The sequence below is a fragment of the Perca flavescens genome, chromosome 16 (genome assembly GCF_004354835.1).
Source record: "Perca flavescens isolate YP-PL-M2 chromosome 16, PFLA_1.0, whole genome shotgun sequence".
NCBI lineage: Eukaryota > Metazoa > Chordata > Actinopteri > Perciformes > Percidae > Perca > Perca flavescens.
The window spans coordinates 15,266,378-15,286,272 of record NC_041346.1 but is presented as its reverse complement, the minus strand read 5'-3'; the positions used below and the strand labels follow the sequence as shown (position 1 = coordinate 15,286,272).

Genomic DNA, 19,895 nt, shown 5'->3' with positions numbered 1-19,895 from the left:
ATACTTGTTTGGTTGTGTATTTTGGGGTTGGTTAGATTAATGAAAGAACAGGTCTGGTTACTTTTAGTGTAGCGGCAGCACACAGCTAACAAGGTGGAAATGCAAAGGTTTTCATTTTAATCTCATTGCCAATTTGGTTGGGTGGCTACAGGCCTTAAGATGATTATTTTTTTAATTTCCATGCTTTTTTTAAACAGTACTGTTCCAAATGTATGAACGTTCAGTTACTTTGTCCACTTATTTTGGCCCATGTGAAGCTGGATTCTCTCCAAGCTTCCATTGAAGGATTGGCAAAGAAGAACTGCCTGATATTTTCAGTATGAAACATCCAGACCTCATAAAGCTAGATCAGAGCTCCGATTTCGGCAAAAAAACACTTTACTCATGACGGAAAGATGTACAGCGGTGGAAGGGAGCGGAAAAGATACTAAATGAAAAAGAGGATATTTGAAACGAAGCAGGAACTTGTATTGTTCACTAGAAGCATTCTGGTTTTATTGCAGTCGGTAAGAAAAGCAACCAAGTTCCCATTAAAGCCTATAGTCTCACTTCTTCTAGTGTGTATTTTGGACAAAATGAGTCAAAATGTAACCAACATTAGATCCAATTTTTTTCTACAGACCGTGTTAAATATGTTTCAGTGTCCAAATTTTCACACATCTTCCCACTCTGTTGGCTAGAGCAATACTGTAAATACAGTTCCATTTTTCTTAGCACTGTCACCAACATGGACTTTAGCATCGTCCTTCCCTTTTGAAGCTGGGGTGTGTGTGCAGGTGAGTGTTAAGGTCTAACGGAGGGCACAGCCTGTCAGCACCAGGGTCTCCAATATCTCACCCACCCAGTCTTCTGATAGCCGCTTGTTTATCACTTTCTACTCTCGCGCTTCGCTCGCCTGTTTGTTCGATTCTGTGCTGGATGGGCTGTCACCACCAGCCCCCTTCCCTTCATGTTTAATTTCTGTATGTATTCACTCTCCTTCCCTCTCTGCTGTCCAACAACTCCATATTCAGACACCATCATATCTTACTAATCCAGACCTTTAACATTTTCCTCTCTCCCCCCTTATCCATTTCTCTCAATGCCCATGCCTTCCTGCGATTACCGTTTTTCGTTGCAGGAAAACACTTCCTCCAACAGTTAGGTGTCTCTCTCTCTCTCTCTCTCAATGTTTGCCAACCCACAGAGATCTGAGGCATTTTGGCAGGGCTGCCCTCAGAGGCATTAGGCCACATTGAGTGAGAAACCAAGTCAGAAAGAAATTACCTTTCCCTAGCCGAGCAGCGAGACAGAGCAGATAGCTGTGACACAAAGGAGTTTAAATCAGATCAATGTGCCCTTTGTCATCTCGCTGTCTGCCCTGTCAGTCTGTGTATCTGTCTGCCCATTTGTTTGTTTGTTCCTCAGCATCTATTTTCTGTGTGTCATTAATCTGTCTCTTTCCGACTATCTTCCTGCCTGTTTGATCCGTTTTGCCTGTGAAACCACAGGTGTCTGAGCAAGTTTATATTTACTACATATATGATATGAAAATCAGATATCACAATATTCTTAACCAAATACATCAATGTCGATATTGCGACAATATTGTACACAATTATGGTTAACAATTGGTGCTTTCACAAAATATTTACACAATGAGATTTTAGATAAATAATCATCAATAATGTGGATATAATGACAAAGTGGGTATAGGCAAATAAACAAATAGAACAGTCTGGAAAAAGCCCAAAGACCACCCCAAAGGGACTTACCATCTTCCAGAGAAAACACTGTTCACAAACTGCTCCCAACAGCTCTATTGTAGTTCAGCCTTTACTTCCGTGACGAACGTGCGTCATTTTGTAACACACGTTATAATGCTCGCCTTGCTGCTAGCATGGCACTCCTTATACTCTGCAACTGACAAGCTAGCAGTGCTTACCTAGCTACTGTGCACGTGCAACTCCAAAAAAAAAGATAGGAACAGAAGGGAGATGTCTCACTCTGTAGCTAAAACAGAGAGCTCAACACACATGGTGAAAAGAGGAGCTGCAGCAATGTGCAGTACAACAAAAATATGGTGTTTTTTGAAAATTAAACCATGTAAACCTATTCTGGTACAACCTCTAAATACATTTATGAACCTGAAAATTAGTATAATATGAGCACTTTAAGCATCGAGCAGCTATTTTGTTTTTGACAAACGCTTTCTCTTGGTTTAGTTTCCATCCATATGTCACTTATTACATCAGCCTGTGTGACCGTTTCTATCCTGCTTGTGGTTTTCTTTGCCTGTCAACTGTTCTTTGCCACATTCCTGTATCTCTGCCTGTATCTCCTGGTGTCTCGGCCGCTGTTTGCCATGGTTCTGCAGGGAGGAGAACTGCAGCACAGGACAGAGAGACGCTTTCTGGTGCTTTGGCTTCACATTCAGCTTCATCATGATGTCCCTAGAACTACAGTAAATCACTAGCCTCCCTGCGAAGGACACTTTGTTCCTGATGGTTTTTGGTATGCGCAAACAGAGTTCTCAGAATAAAGGAGCAGTGTTTGTGAGAAGGAAATCTATTGTCAGCTGATGTCTGGTGACATCATTGAGCTTCAATTTTACACCTTTAGCGTCTCTCTCTCTTTTTCTCTTTCACATACACACAAGAAGTGAATGAATCAAGCAAGGGTACATTTGTCTATTTGAGTAAACAGAGACAAACATGCCTCATAATTCATCATTTCGGCCTCTGGGAGGACAGCCAGCGCTGGCTTCAGTCTCCCATTCATCTGCAGTGGAGCTCCATTCACTCTGGGCAAAGCTTAAATATACCCTGTGGACACTTCCCAAAGAACCACTCACACTTGTTTACATTCTAATAGCTGCAAACACTGCAGTTACCATAGAGAGTCCCACTGGATCTGCAAATAACACATTCATGCTGTTGTAGTCAGAAATATTGACAAAATAATAAGCATTTTTTATGGTGTCTTAGATTGTTTAGCCATTTTATATGATGCAAATCCACACCCAGAACATCATATTTCCTTATTTACAGCTAACTGAAGTTGTAAGTACCCTTAGAGTGCTCTGTTATTGTCCTGAGGTAATGCCATTGAGCGGAGACCATTTTTTAAAATGTTCCTGTTGGTGCATTCAAGGACAACATCAAAGATTTAAAATTTGGCTGCCAGACAGTAACTCTTTTACTTAAAGAAAATTAGGGGGGGGCGATCTGACGATATTAGATCGTGATCAATCTTGAAGGCATCCACAATCTATTCTATTAATCTATTAATCTATTAATCTATCTATAATTGTAGAGATAGCGGTATTTTATGTTCACTCATATTTGTTATCAAACTTCACATAATCGTATTGACTCGAACATCCGAGCTACATGAACAAACCAATAGAGTAATGTAGCCAACTAGATGGCTATGCTGGACAAATTACTTTAAGTGGCTCTACCTTATTGTAAACAATGCAACGTGAGTTATAGTTAGCAGCACTGCGGATGAGGAGCCTGTGCCAAAAAATAACTCAACGTCAGTGGTATGGAAATGGTTTGGCTATGCAGTCTCAGATATTTACCTAGACAAAGTTATCTGTAAACTTTGTTGAGCAACAGTGGGCTCTTCTACTGTACAACAAACCTACCACCTTAAAGATCGTGCTTCACGCAGCTTAACTTGTCAGCCTCCCACAGGACAAAAACAAAACAGTTGTCATTGACCGATGCATTTGAGTGATCAAAAAACCTCAACCAAAGCAGCAAGCAATGTTTAAACAGGTACTGTAATGGAGGAGGTCACAGTAGTGAAGGATATAGTGCCATTTAAAGTTGTTGACACACAAGTTTCCATCCACTTGTCAATCGAATTATCTGAAGTTTGGTAAAAAAAAACTCATGCGAATAAAGCTGGTGAAAGTGTGTTTCCATCCAACAGCTTTAAAGCAAATAAAAACATGCGTACTGACGTTACATGCTGTTTTGCAGTCAAATTGGTATATCGAATTGATTTGAGACATTTTAAAGTGTTTCCATTCATTTTTGCACTGAATCGCACAACATTCAAGCAAACATTTGCAAACAAAGTTTTGCTAGACAAAATAGATTGCACCATCTACCAACAAATGATCAATATTGCACAAGTTGTAATAGTGCTTATGTGCCAGCTGATAGTGACATATCAAGCTATAAGAAAACAACGACGCTATCAACACATTGCTACAATGATGCAGATGCACGTAAATGCCCAACGACAACGGAGGCGGCCTGTGGTGTGGGAACGACAGCGCTCCCACACCACGCGCTGGGAGATCACGGTTCAGAGACACTTCACAGAAACCCTTTGGCTGAAGTATTTTTGCCATTTCCTTCGAGAGTTCCTGATAAATGATGGCATTTCTTAGATTTTTGCTATCTAAAATAGCTGTTATAGTTTGCTCCTAAATTAAATTCAAAAAGTCTCTCGTCTCCTCGTTCGTCCACTTACATCTGTCTTTGTTGACACCCGCCATGTGTGCAAACAGAGCGGAAATACTGGGCGGAAATGAACTAAAACGTCTTCGTTTTGTGGCAGGTTGCAACCATAAAATGACCTAAAACTTAAATCGCAATTCATTATTTATTCGGCAAATAACATTTCCATCAGTGTTTATCGCATAAGCCGTATATTGATCAAGATAAAATCCGATGAGACGAACGTATTTCATTTGAGTCGATATTCATGAAATTCAATCGAATTTTACTGTTTCCATAAGGCATTTTTCATTCGACATCACTTAATTTGGATAAAAACGTGTGGATGGAAACATAGCTACTGTGGGATTTAAAACACTGTTGAAAACTTCAGATCCTATGAGCTGCCGCAAATATTTTATAACACCGCCATCCAATATTGTGAATGTCCAATATTTTTATGACTTATTGGCCAGTAAGATATTTTTCAGAATTTGAAAATGCAATTTTGTGTTTACATTTTGCTACTTTTTCTATTTGAGTTGTGTGTACTTCAAAATATTTTGGTTTCTGTTTACAACTTCAAATAAACTCAGGTTTAATCACCATTTTAAAACCTGTGTTGCATCTTTAATGCAATGTTGTGTTTTAGTGGTGCAAATGGAAAAATTCATAATTGAGAAAAAAAGATCGCAATTTGGATTGTGGATCGTGACTGCAATTAAATAGATCATGATGTTATTTTTCTGGCCAATCGCCCACTCCTAAGCCAAATTCACATTGTTTGTTCATATTGTTTGATTTTCCAAAGATTTGTTACGACAGTGCTTTAGGCGGCTCATTCTTAAATTTCAGATGTCAAAGAGTCCTGAAATGATAGTTTTTAAAATGGTTCCTTCATAATTTAAAAAACTTGAAAAACTTAAAATAAATGTGACCGAATGTGCAGGAGTACCCCTCTTGAGCAAGTTTTAAGTCTCTGTAGAGCGAATCTTAAACCACACCGACATGAACTGAAACGAGTAGCTGCCTGAGAGGTGGGAGGAATCTAAACTACTAGGGATGCACCGAAATGAAAATTCTTGGCCGAAACCGAAAACCGAAAAAGAGGAAACCAAGACCGAAAACCGAAAACCAAAACCAAAACACCAAAACAAATTATGCCAATTATTAGTACCATTGCATTTATGGCTATGACTGTGTACTAACTTTACTAAAATCAAGGCATTGCAATTGTATAAATTAATATAAAAGTTTAATTAAAAAAAATATCTAGCAGAAATATGGCTACAATCTGATAGTCACATACAATATATAGTAGCCTAAGAACAGAATAGCTTACCTATTATTATTATTATTATTATTTGAGGCACTTTCTTGCAGGATTTCACTGAACATATCAGACAACGAGGGTGCATGCCCCTCATCTGGTGCAGAGAGACAAGTCTTTTTTTCTGCGCTCTGATCTCCTCCTGCGCTGGGCGCTGCTCCGTGCGCTGCTCCGTGCGCTGCTCCGTGCGCTGCTCCGTCTCCGTCTCCACGCAGGTTCTCCGCATCCATTGCGGCCTGGATCATTTCTCGTGCGCCCTGCTTTATTTCCGCATCCAAGTAATGGTCTTTATAACGCGGATCAAGTACAGTCGCGATGAAGTGCAGAGGATCCGAATAGATCTCACTGAGTTCAAGTTCAAGTTTATTGTCATATGCATATTAGTACAAGTACCACAGCAATGAAATACAATGTGCCTTAGCACTCTCTCAGCACCTGTCAATAATACCAATTTTAAAAACATAATAGCATTAAAAACATTATAAAATATCCAACATAATATACATAAGTGACTAAGTTCAGACCACAGCCCTCCTTCCTGTTGTGCTATCGTTCAATAACCTTATTACCTGGGGGTAAAAACTATCCCTAAAACGTGTTGTGCGTGTTTGGATGCTCTGAAAACGTCTCCCCGATGGAAGATGGGGGAAAAGATTGTGTGCAGGATGACTGGAATCCTGTATAATACCTTGTGCCTTTTTAGTGCTGCGTTTCCAGTAAATTTGTTGGAGCGATTCAAGTGGAACCCCAATGATTTTAGATGCAGTCCTGACCACTTTTGTCAGTAGATTAAGGTCGTGGGAAGTAGCCCTACCAAACCACACTACAATATTACCTGTCAGTATACTCTCAATTGTACAACGGTAGAAGTTCAGTAGAATGTTAAGAGACATACCGTATTTGTTAAGACACCGCAAAAAGTAAATCCTCTGATGTGCCTTCTTAATGGCACAGCTGATATGGAAGGACCATGTGAGGGTGTCTGAAATGTGGATGCCTAAGATTCTAAAGGTGTTAACAATTTCAACTGGAGAGTTGTTAATAAAGACAGGTGTATGTGTGGATTTGTTCTGCCTAAAATCTATGATGACCTCCTTAGTTTTCCCCACATTGAGAGACAAATTATTTCTTTTTATTATTTATTTATTACATTTATATAGCACTTTATCATAGACACTCAAAGCGCATTTGGGGGGAGGGGGGGTGGGGACTGCTCTCTAACACCACTAATGTGTAGCACCCACCTGGGTGATGCACGGCAGCCATACAAAGACTTACGACGCCAGACGCCAGAACGCTCACCACACATCAGCTAGTTAGGGAGGGGGAGGGGAACATATTTTTAGTGGTGGGGGAAACCGGAGAACCCGGAGAAAACCCACGCAGACACGGGGAGAACATGTGAGGCCACAGCACTAACCACTGGGCCACCGTGCTGCCCAGTGGTTAGTTGGCACCACATGATCAATTTGCTTACCTCATCTCTGTAGGCAATTTCATTATTGCTGTCAATAAGTCCTATCACAGTAGTATCGTTTTACGATACTATTAGTGGGATGTTTAGCAATACGATCATAGGTATACAGACTGTATAATAGAGGACTGAGACAGCAGCCTTGTGGTGCTCCAGTGTTCATTATAAAGGCTGAGTATGTAGTGCCAACTCTAACTGTCTGGGGACGGCCTGTTAGAAAGTCCTGTATCCAACTGCAAATAAATTTGCAGAGGCCCAGGACTAACAGCTTAGATATTAAAATGGAAGGTCTAATAGTATTAAAGGCACTGCTATAATCATAATAATAAACGTGTGCTGACAGACTCTAAGAGCGTACTTTTCATTGTTTTCACTCCGTGGTCCGTCTCAACCTCTTTGCTTAGGAGACGCTTTGCAGGTGGAACGGATCGGGTACTGACACACGTGCAGGTCGCGGTTTCTGTTTGCGTCATCACAACATTTTGGCCGTATTGTTTCGGTGATAAAAGTATTTCGGACAAAAATGCCCTTTTCGGTGGCCAAATATTCGGTGCATCCCTATAAACTACAGCTGAAATAAGTAGTTGTTTAATCAAATAATGAATTATGGACAGAAAAGTATCTGCAACAATATTAATAATAGAAGCAAAATGCAATTTCAGAACAATTTAATGACATTAATCATGAAAATATTAATTATTCCCAATTCAAAGGTTATGCTCAAAAAATAGTCCGCAACAATGCATTATTTTTAGCCATGCTAGCTGTGTGGCTATGGGGGTTGGCAGTGTTGGTTGGTTGGTCCACCACTTTGGTCCAGACTGATATATCTCAACAACTATAGAATGGGATTGGCATGACATTTTGTACGGGCATTCATGGTTCCTAGAGGATGAATCCTAATTACTTTGGCGATCATAGCCATCATCACGTCAAAAACAACTTAAAATTACAAAAAGTAAACTCTATTGGCAATTGGAATCCAGCGCAGGAATGGCAGACTCAGCCACTAACAATGAAAACTATTATATGAGGAAATAATTATAGAATATAAATACACTAAATGGCTATTGCTGAAAACATAGCAAACACTTCCTTGACCATGACTCTTATGATCTGCTCTTGCAGACGCCGCATCAACCTGTGCCCCTTTTTCCATTACACATTAGCTATCTGTTTCTCCTTCTCCACTTTTATTCCCATTTCTTCCAATCTCTTCCACTTTCCCCTCTCTTCATTTTACATCTTCTCCCCCTTCCATCAGCACTCTAACCAGCCTCTCCTTTACTTCTCAGGGAATCAAACCACTACTCCTCAGCCAACCAGAGAGCGCAGGAATCTATTAAGCACCATAGTGGAAATATGTCACCTGGGAGCCGATGTTACGAGCGATTTAGTATGGAGGGAAGGGTGGAGAAGAGGAGCAATGGAAGAGGGTAGGTGTGCTGCAGTACCAAGGTGAGACAAGGTGGGGATAGACATGGGTATCACGTAGGAAGGCCTTCCCCCTCTCTCTTACACCCCCCCCCCCAAGACACACACACACACACACACACACACACACACACACACACACACACACACACACACACACACACACACACACACACACACACACACACACACACACACACACACACACACACACACACACACACACACACACACACACACACACACACACACACACACACAGAAATGCCATTAGTCTCAGAGGTGTTTCTGGACCAGTAATGAGATTGGAGGACTGCCCTGTTAGAGTTATATCACCCTTAACAACACCGTAAATTTACCTGCTTACACTGCAGTCAACAGATATACATGACATGTCGATTTCCTTCAACTTGATTTTTTTAATTTTTTTTGTACTGGATGGTTCATATCATATAGAGCCAGTGAATCAAAGTATAAATTCATCATCCTGTGTAAACTAGAACAGAGGTTTGGAAACACCAATAAATGAGATATGTTGACTTAAATACAGTTTTAAAATACTTGTACTATAATTGAGAGTTTGTAGTGTACTTTTTCTTCTCTAGATTACAAGTACGTTAGGGAACTGGACATTTTACTGCATTAGTACAGCTAGAGCTAATTACTTTGCATATCTTTTTCATTTCAATATACATGTGGGGTCATAAAATAGGAGGTGTTGATGGAGTGTATACTATGAATCTGAATGTGTTGGCTTCATATTTTAATGTGGATGAAGTTTACTACCTAGAGCAGTAGGCTTTTAAAAAGAATATGATGGTAATTTACTTTTTATCTGTAATTAATTCATAGTGTATTTCATTTTACTGTAGCCTGACTGTTATACTTCTGAAACATGGAGCATGTGCTAACTTCACTTACCCAATAAAGTGTATTGTGAGTGAAAGTAATTACATTTCAGATTCCCTCCCCCTCTTGTAATTTAACACTGTAAAAGGAGCAGTTTTAGTTGCATACTACTGTACTTGGTTATGGCATCTCATGCCTTTTGCATTTTGTGCATCCCACATCTCAGTGATACTAAATATGTTCTATAAAGTGCATTAGAGGCTCAAGCCAGGAGGGAGAACCAATAAGAGCAGAGATTATTCTGTCAAAATACATTTCTTATCCATTTATGGACTAAATTGTGTTATATCCTCTGAGCTAAGCAGCTCGATCCAAAATGTTTAAAGTAGAATGCTGAACATTTGCACTCCAGAATCAGATCATAGTTTACACTCCATCAACACCTCATATTTTATGACCACAAATGTATATTGGAATGAAAAACATATGCAAAGTGTGGCCATGTTAGCTCAGTTGGTAGAGCAGGTGCACATATACAGAGGTTTACTCCTCGATGCAGCAGCTGCGGGTTTGACTCCGACCTGCGGCCCTTTGCTGCATGTCATTCCCCCTCTCTCTCCCCTTTCATGTCTTCATCTGTCCTGTGGAAATAAAGGCCTAAAATGCCCCATATAAATATTAATCTTAAAAAAAAACATATGCAAAGTAATAGCTATAGCTGTACTAATGCAGTAAAACTTACCGTTCCCTAATGTACAACAGACCCAATTTAAGATAGTAGTATAATACTAATAGTAATCATATGATGTATATGTACATAATCATACATTTATATTTCTATGGCATTAGCCACTGAGAAAAAAAAGATTTTGTCCTACAAGCCATTGGTCTAACTTGCACATTATTTCGGATGCTAAAATACCTGCATATATTTAAACTTTACTCCACCAAGTGCTACATGTGTGAATTAACAGCCTCTTCTGTCAGAAAGCACTGCAGAGGAAGAAGTCACTGTTTGACCTTACAGCTGAAGAAGCTTTGCCCTGGCTTTTCTCTGCTTCACTGTTAGGGAGAGAGCCTGCTGTTGTTCAGGAGTGTACGATGACAGAGCTGACAGTGATAGCTGCCTTCGTAGAGCAAAGGGCCATCTCATCACTGTCAACACCATGCAGAGCTGCGGCTGAAGCAATTCAATGTACACACTAGGGGAAAAAAATATTTTTGTATGCAGCCAATATCAAGTGTTGAGTCAGTGGCATCAAGAACTTTCTCCAAAAAGTAATGAAAAACAAAAATTATGATTTCAATATTGGTGAGAGAATTGGGGGAAAATGCTTAATCCTACTGGTTTTAGGTAAACAGATTCAGTTAAAACATAGACAATCATTAAATGATTCCAAGTGTCTGATGGGGAGGCCAGAGGGGTAGAAGATGAGTAAACAAACTAAACAAACGAACAAGAGAAAGAGGGAAGAACACAATGATAGAGGTGATAAAGGGGGGCGTTCAGGGTGATAAACTAAGCTTTGCTATTCCCTGTGTAGTGTCATGCCCTCATCATGTGAATGAAAAATAACTTTTATCCTCCACATTATCTACGGGATTCCATGGCTCATTTATATCACCGCTGCTTGAATGTCACAGGGGCGTGGGTGGACGAAGTTACTGCGGGGATTCCCGTTAACCATGGAGAATGACAATTACCACAGAGCCACCCTTGCCCAGCAGAGATGAGAATGGACATGGAGCGATGGAAGACGATTCACTAAGAGAGGAACCACAATTTAGCTCTCTAATGAAGCTCATGTCCACTGGTGGTAAATAATGAGGGCTATCCTAAATTTCTGGGGAGTTTAGGAGGACGTGGAGGTAGGTACGCAGGTTCACTTTTTAAACACGGTGTACACATGTCCGCCTCAGACATAGACACCCCCTTTGTCAGGGATAGTCATACTCTCTATCTCTCTTTGTCTAACATCTTATTTCATTAGCCTGTTTCATTTCCCCCGGCCCTCTCTACCTCTGTCTATTAAATTTGTGTTTCCCATCTGCCCACTTACTGTCCTCTATTTTGAAGTCTCTGTTCTCTCCTTTCTGTGTTTCTCCTTGGGCTTATTTAGGGTCAGCCATCTTTTTCCAAGACTCTGCCAAATGCTCTGTCTAGGTCATTCTCAACATTAGTATTCACAGCAGTCATTTGCCTTAGTGGTTCTCCTTCCAGTTCAGGAGTGTCTGGTTTCAGCACCATGGAGAGCTACACAGACTTTTACCTCCACATCAGGGAAGGAGTTTTTTGTAGTTTTGGTGATCATTCCTTCGAGTTTTGAGAACAATTCAGTCGCTGACTTAATCATAGGGGTGTGCAGGTGAGGTGGGAATTTAACAGATGAAGAAAATAATAGAAAAAAGAAGGTAAACTGCAGATTGTGTCAGCTATAAAGGAGGACTGGTATTATCCCGCTTTCATACAGTATGTAGTTTTCAAAGACAAACATGGAGACAGTGAATGGAGCTCCAAAGAGGTCTATATAACAGGAGTCAGCCAGGAAAAAAAGACATCTGCCAAACAAACTCCGTCAACAAAGATGAACAGCAGTCCCAAGTGAAAGGATAAATCTGGTGATATTCTACACGTTAGCCTTGTTTTTTAAGTAGTATAATTTTAAAATATATTTGTTTTATTAAGATTTACGTCGTCAGTGGGAAAATATTTAGAGAGGGCCGAAAAAACTTTGGATACTGGAATACGAAAGATTCAGTATTTTAAGGAGTGCTTAAACTGACTTGCAAACTAATACGTATGATCCATCTTTGTACCAGTGTTTGCAATGTTGATTTAGTTATGTTTATTTACGCATTATTTTGTCTACCCCCTGCATGCAATAGTTATCAGACATAAAATCAAACACTTCCAATCCAAATGAACAGCACACTCCTCTGCCTAATGGTGAATATGAAATAATGTTAAAATGACAATGTAATTTTAAATGGAACAATTTGTCAAAAGCCATATTAACATAAGTCCCAATTATTATTTACACAGACCAAACAGCTCATTTAAGCTGCTGATGGCAGCTTGTTCGCTCTGTTTAGCGGACAAGTACGAGGCGCTGACATGAAGTACAAATTTGGGTGAACGCTACAGTCAAAGGAATCTGCTTTTATGGCAGTTTATTCAATGCACAGCCTGCCTGCCTGCCTGTTGAAGACCTCATGGTTCGTTTATCAGCTACAGTGAGAGTGTGTGCCATTGTAATTGTATTCACACAGGATTCTTAGGGCGAGATTGATGCAGTGACTAGTCCATGTATGCATAAGGGGAATGAATGTCTCTCGGCCGACCTTGTTTGTTAGTTTATTTGCCACTAGCTCTTTGGCTCTGAGAGGGTGGAGAAGCAGTGAAAACAGAATCACCTGAAGAAATATGGTTTGGATTTTTTTCTACGCTTATTTTGTGGGGGAGCAATATATCAGAGTTAGGTCAAGAATAGCCCTCACAGTTTTTTAGTATTCTAGGTCTTCACAAGGACAAGTCCTGACAAAGCACTGTTTGGCTTTAGGAAGCTGCAGGGGGGAAATACAACCACTCAAACTGATTTGGAGTACATTTTCTTGCTTTGTAGGAAAGATCTACATGTTTTATGAAAGCTGCGGTAATATGTTATATAATTTTGTGATATGTTCTGGTAGACAATGTAAACTGAGACTTGAGGCCTCCCTAGTTACCCCGTTAAACCTGACGCGCACACACACGCGCACACGCGCACACACACACACACACACACACACACACACACACACACACACACACACACACACACACACACACACACACACACACACACACACACACACACACACAGCCCACTTTGTCCCTCCCACCCCACGGATTGCACTATCCATCATCTGCCCATGAAAATCTCTCCTCCTCCAACAGCACACATTTCTGTGCCTTGCTTTCTGTCACTTTACTGCTGCCATCCATCTCTTCTCACCCCTCCTTGCTCTGTCAGGTGAGCAGGGGCCTCACAGATATGCAGCAGCTTTTTGATTCCCTCTCTTTGAACACTGACACTGATTCTTGGCAAATGAACCATTACACTGAGGTAGATGTCGACCTTTTCTTCTGTCCATTTTAATATTCGTTCACACAAAGTAATGCGTGAAACATTATTTTCTCTCTTCTCGCCATCTTTCTAACCCTCATCTGCCCTCTAAGATGCATTCCTCTTTGCTTTCTTCCCATCACTCTTTCTTCTCCCTCATCTCCTGACAGCCTGCCTGCCTCAAGAGAATATGGTTTAGTGCAAAAGTCCTTGATGTTATTACAGAGTAAGATGTAAAGTTTGTGTAACAAAAGTGCTACACAACAGCGTGGGACAGACTGATGCACAAATCAGAAGCCTCTTTGCTTAAGGTGTTAGAAAAGCTTCTGAGTTTTTCCTTGATATATAAAAGCAGTGGCTGTGGTAATGGAGGTACTAGCAGAGCCGTCATTTACATTTTTTGTTTTTTATTTAACCTTTATTTAACCAGGTTAGTCTCATTGAGATATAAAATCTCTTTTTCAAGAAAGACCTGGCAAATGGTCAAATACATGGTTGTCCGTTTCCTCACTTCAGTAGCTTACTAGTTATCTAGTAGTTATTCTTTAAATAGGAGAGATTCAACAGCCGTGCTAGCAGGTCTGTGAGGCTGTACTGAGGCAAAGGGGTGCTGTGAGCCTCAATGCTAGTGTTAGCATGTTAACACGCTTACAATGACAACGCTAACATGCTGATGTTTAGCAGTTGTAAAATGTATTATGTCTACCATCTTAGATTAGCGTGTTAGCATGCAAACATTTGCTAATTTCTACTAAACACAAAGTACAGCTGAGGCTGATGGTAATGTTATTAGTTTTGTAGGTATTTAGACATGAAACAAAGTACTGAATAAATATACATTTTAATCAGATGTTGGCACTAGATGAAATAGTCAGGGATCACCAAAGTCATTAGGATATATCCTCTGGGGACCATGAATGTGTCTACAAAATGTGCCAATCCATCAAGTTGATTTTGAGCTATTTTACAGGATAATCAAAAATGTTGAACTGCTGGCAAAATGTTGGATGAAAAGTCAAAGGGTCGCCAAAGTCGCCAGGATTCATCCTCTGAGGACCTTGAACATCTGTACCAAATTTGACAGTTGTCGAGATATTTCACTCAAAACCAAAACTGTTTTCCTGAAATATTTTTGTCTGGACCAAAGTGGTGGACTAACCGCTAGCATAAAAACTAAAGAAGTGCAGCACACTATTGATAGAAGTGAACACCCCACTAATCCAAACAGATATACTTACCTACCTTGTTGGATAGGGAAGAAAAGCTATAAACCAAAGTATGGTCTGGTGTTTGTAACAAATGTAATAAAAGACATTTATTACAGGAGGAAGATCTAAGAGCCGGATAAATAACTGAATGCAGAAAGCTTAACAATCCTACTACCAGTAAAATGTAAAATCTCAGCACATTGGACAGCCACGTCATTAAAATCCCCTCAAAAAATACATTTTATGTGACCCATAAATAAAATGGTTAAATGTCTTCATATTGTGTATGAATAATTAAAAAAACGTATGAACTACTTGATTATGAAGCTTTGTGCAACCGTCCTCTCTTATGGTCATGAGACTTAATTAAGCAGTCAAATACAGCAAATGAGATTATAATGCACTATCAAAGTTCATTACCAATGGGAAGCATTATTCTTTAATGCGGGTTCAACCCTCTAAATCATCCTCCTTAAATTAAACAGTATATTTAAAGAAACAAGGAGTTTAAAAGAGTTCAGTGTTATTAACATCCCCTTGGGTCGGTATCAACGTTTAATATCGTCTCACTTAAAGCCTTTCCGAGTTTTACGAGTCTTAATCCATTCTTTCCTACCCCCCACTTTACCATCTACACACACAATCATCACCCCCATCCCTCATCTTTATCCTAAAATGTTATCATCCTAGAAAAATAGGGCACACTTCATAGTTTTGTTTCATGTTTGCATTGTACAGATTAAATATCTGGACTGCCCAAGAGGTATAACACATTCACAATTCATCATCACAATTTCTCACTTCTTCTTTCGCCCCGTCACCCAAGTTCTTCCTTTGATGGTATTTTTATCAGCTGTTTTTCACACATTTTTTTCACTTTTAGAGGGACTGAATAAGTCTCAGATAAAATGACTGATATTATGTGACAGCTACATGTGTTGGGACTGTAGAAGTTTGATAATGCTGATATAAAGTAGAGCTGGACTTTATCACTTAGGGAACTATCTATGATACACCAAAACAACAAGACCAAAAGTCTACAGCCATGCTAGCTGCTCTGTGAGACTGCACTTTGTCACAGGGGTGTTTTGATCTAAATGCTAATGCCAACATGCTGACTGTAGCCTGGTTTCCATCCTAATGTAGCGCAAATTTTCAAAGAAATTGGCAAAAGAGAATGTGAATTAATGTGTGTTTCCATCCCCTACTGTTATCTGAATATTAGGAGTTGGTTCATCGACATAAGCAATAGGTGGCGCTAACTCTTCCATCAGGTGTAATTATAAAATTTCAGAAGTAGAAGGCGGAAAAAAAAAGACTAAATTAAAAGAGCGCCAGTCAAACCCAAAATGTTGGGTATAAAATTTAGGCAACATGATGTGGTATTTATGTTAATTTCTTGTATTCATTTGAGGAAGGTTACCAAAGTTATCAAAGTGGCAAACACCTTGCCTTTCGTTACGAGAGGTAAACAGTAGAAATATGCCGTTCACTTAACAAAATAATCCATCAGGAATGTGCGCTTGTATATGGTTTTATTTTCATCACTGGGACAATTGTACATTAACAAAAGTTAAATTATACTTTTCACATTAAATGACTGTATACTGTATAGCAACTTGGTTCTATTGTTCATTAATACTGAATGAATTTTCATTCTCAACCAAATCAATATTTGAGAAAAATCTGATTGAGTGACTCTCGGGCCACTTGGCTGGCTGCTGTTTAAACCGTTGCAGACCTAAATATTGATCTGCTTTGCAATCAATCAAATGTGGCGAGTGATTTTCAGGGTCAGAGGAGACACTAATGTTTTGGGCAGATGTGGATTTATGGCTGCATGTGTCTTTCTTATCCTCCCATTTTCACTGCCTTTAATCTATTTTGTCATTACTTTCCTCACTCCTTTTTAGCATTATTGTAGCACAGCGGTGTTTGTTGGTAGCAGACAAATAGCTGCACTCCTTTTATAGAATGATAAACATGAATCACTTCTTTCTTTCATCCTTGTGTCTCCCTCTCTCTTTCATTCCTCTGCATGCTGCCCCCCGCCCTCTCTTCTCTCTTTGCTGTTCATTCACCCCTTCTCTTTCCATCATCTTTCACCTCTTGTTTTTCTGGCTCATGTGGGGAGCTCCACCATCCTGTCCTCCATTCATTCATCCCTCATGCTCATCTACAGTCCATCCACACACGTTCACCTCAGCCTCGTCAGAGCTGCCTGGAATTATTTACTGCTTAATGGCCTACAGCAGCTCACACCAGCCCAGCGGTGCTTTGCCTTTATTTATTTTCATTCCTTTTGTCTTTGTGTGTGTGAGAGAGTGACTGAGCGTGTGCAAGAGAAGCACATTTTAAAACATATAAAGCTCAAGGATGCCCTGCACATTGGAGCTGCTGGTGAAATGACCTGTGGCTTGAAAAATTGACTGATTTGATGTTTGAAGGCTAATTGACAGTTACTGGGTGATTCGTCTGCTACTTGTGCATGTGCCCGTAGGTGCATGTGTGTGTACGTGTGGTGTCTGCGTGTGTGTGTGTGTGTGCGTGCGTGCATGGACCACGGTGACCAATACTCCCTATCTTCTATCATTGACTAGTGATTAATTATCTCTGAGCAGTGCAAGTTAACACATCTTCTATAGTGCTGGGACTTGGTGCAGCCACCAAGCATTAGCATGAGCCACTTGTCAGTGTAGCACATTGTAGTAAGCTGGATCGCTATTGAAATATTGTATCATATATAATATACAAGTCTTTACTGGATTACTGTGTTGCAAAGTGGCATGCAGTTAATGAAAACATGATGCTGTGTGGCAGAAAAAAAACAACGTATTACTGTTACTGAGTATAACTCTTTGACAATGTATGTTTTAGAATTACTCTCAAACATCATCCTCTGGTGTTTCCCGTGTTTTGACGAAGATTAGAACAACAAGAGGGGTCAAAGGTTATAATGACGCATTTGAAATGGAGGTCAACTGTTTAGGACACCAAGTCATTGCAACTCTTGCAACCACAATTTGCATAAGAAAGTAAATACAAAATAGGAGCATTGTGGATCCATGATTAAAGAAAGAAACCTCTCATAGGAGTGCTAATCAGTAGCTGCACAGTAATTTCTCCTCTACAGATACTAAGAGCTGCCCTTTGTGATCTGCCAGTCTCCTGCACTCTTTTGAATACTGATAACAATGGCTTGAAAAAAAAACATTCAACAGCAGACAAAAACTGCACAGTCTAAAGCTATTGTTATCATGCTATTTGAAGTGATGCTCACAGAGCACTGCAGCACCTCAACCTTACTGCTCCCCCTGTCCTTGGCTGTGGATGAGAACCATTTTGACGGGTGTGTGTGTGTGTGTGTGTGTGTGTGTGCGTGTGTGAGAGAGAGAGAGGGAGCGAGAGACGGGTGAGAGGGGCCTTTTACCAAAATTACCATTTCCAGAACACAAGACAATAACTAAATAACAACATGCAGATAATTGTCCAAAAATGGATGAGATTAAAGGCAGAGGTTCCTACATGTACGGCACCAGTGTCCCTCACACAGCCCCCTCCTCTTTGTGATGATGGTGATATCACTGCCCCAAGCATCCTCCCATTGCATTTTCAGATCAATGAGAGAGAGAGAGAGAGAGAGAGAGAGAGAGAGAGAGAGGGTCTGTGTATTTTGATATCCACACGCTTACAGCTGTGCAGCTACCCCACGTACGTGCTCATATCCCATATCCGGAGACACAGAGAGAGAGAAAGAGAGGGTGGGGGGGAGGCTAACATTCCTCTTTATATGAATCTTTTGCTCTGCAGACGCGTGCGTGACATATCTGCTCCCGGATTTCCCATCAACTTTTCTTTTTTTTTGTTGTTGCGGTTTTTATACTGTTTTCATTGTCGCATTTCCTCCGTCCTCCGAGTCTTTGGAATGAACCGTTTTCCCGCCTGCGTCGTTTCCATGTCAGCATGGGAACTGCCGTGTCCAAAAGGAAGAATTTAAGAAACGATGCGATATCCTCTGTGGCAGCAAAAGTTAGGTGAGTGACACCCGAAGCTCTCCTCCTTTGTAACCCGTTATATAGCAGCCTCAGAGAGACAGCTGACAGGTATTTCAGCCTTCAGGTGCGACCCCAGCAAAGACCATGTGTGCCAGTTGAATTAACACTGCGCTATCCCGGGTACAGCTACCTTCTTTGTAATGCGCAGAGAGGCTCTTTGCCCTTTTCGCACGTCTGCCGACTGTCCCGTCTAGCCTGGGGCGTGCTTCTGAGTAAATGTGTGCTTAATCAGCACCCTCAAAACTGTACCTGTGATAAGCAAATGTAACCAACTAAATGAAAGGTTGCCCTATAATTCCATTAGATTGTGTTTTATTTGGACTAAATTAGCTGGAAGAGTATATTTGCCCATGGCGCGTCGGAGCTTTTACTGATGTGGATGAAGCATCATTGTGTAATGATTGAACAGAGGAGGGTGGAGAGGCAAAGCGAGGGCTGCTGTGACTCACAGTAACCATTATACATTTTCTCACTTTGGCATCACCTAATATAGACTATAATCTGCTGTGAAAAATAGCCTGCAATCTGATTTCTAGTGGTAATTTAAACAAAAACGGCTTTCTGTCTGGCCGTATAGACCCGAGCGGAGCGCGCAACGAGGAGGCTGCTGTCTTCACCCAACGGACAAATGTTACAGTCGTCAATTAATCAATCACTTCAATCGATTCGGTCGTTTGCAGTGATCAACTATGACGGTCAGTTATTGGACCGCGGTCACATAGGGCAGCAATGGTAAGCGGCTCTTCATTTATTCAGCCTCGATAAAGCAGTGGGACTCAGACTGTTTGGCACGAGTCCAAGCCGTTAAAAGCTGTTAACGACTCACTCACTGTATGGGAATGTATGGCTTGTTTTAATTGCCGAGTCCGGATCCAGCTGTTCTAGCACCATGTAGAAGCTGTCTCTCTCTCCTGTGTTGTCTCCATGACTATAAGGTTGAGCTGAAGCTGCAGTTTGAAAAGAAGCACATGTGACTGTGTTCATGTGTCCACACATGAAGTGC

At 40.5% G+C, this 19,895-nt stretch overlaps 1 protein-coding gene and 1 long non-coding RNA gene across 3 annotated transcripts in view; one reads left to right on the top strand and one right to left on the bottom strand.

The window, feature by feature from the left end:
- LOC114570511 (uncharacterized) overlaps window positions 1-19,895 on the bottom strand; it is a 102,788-nt gene that overhangs the window by 29,094 nt on the left and 53,799 nt on the right. The gene's annotated exons all lie outside the window — the stretch shown is intronic.
- Window positions 18,508-19,895, top strand: part of nsmfa (NMDA receptor synaptonuclear signaling and neuronal migration factor a) — a 47,683-nt gene continuing 46,295 nt past the window's right edge. For both annotated transcript variants that reach the window (XM_028600813.1, XM_028600812.1), the window contains exon 1: window positions 18,508-18,871. In XM_028600813.1, the coding sequence (XP_028456614.1) occupies window positions 18,801-18,871 (71 nt within the window). In that variant the 5' untranslated portion in view covers window positions 18,508-18,800. The remainder of the gene's footprint in view (window positions 18,872-19,895) is intronic.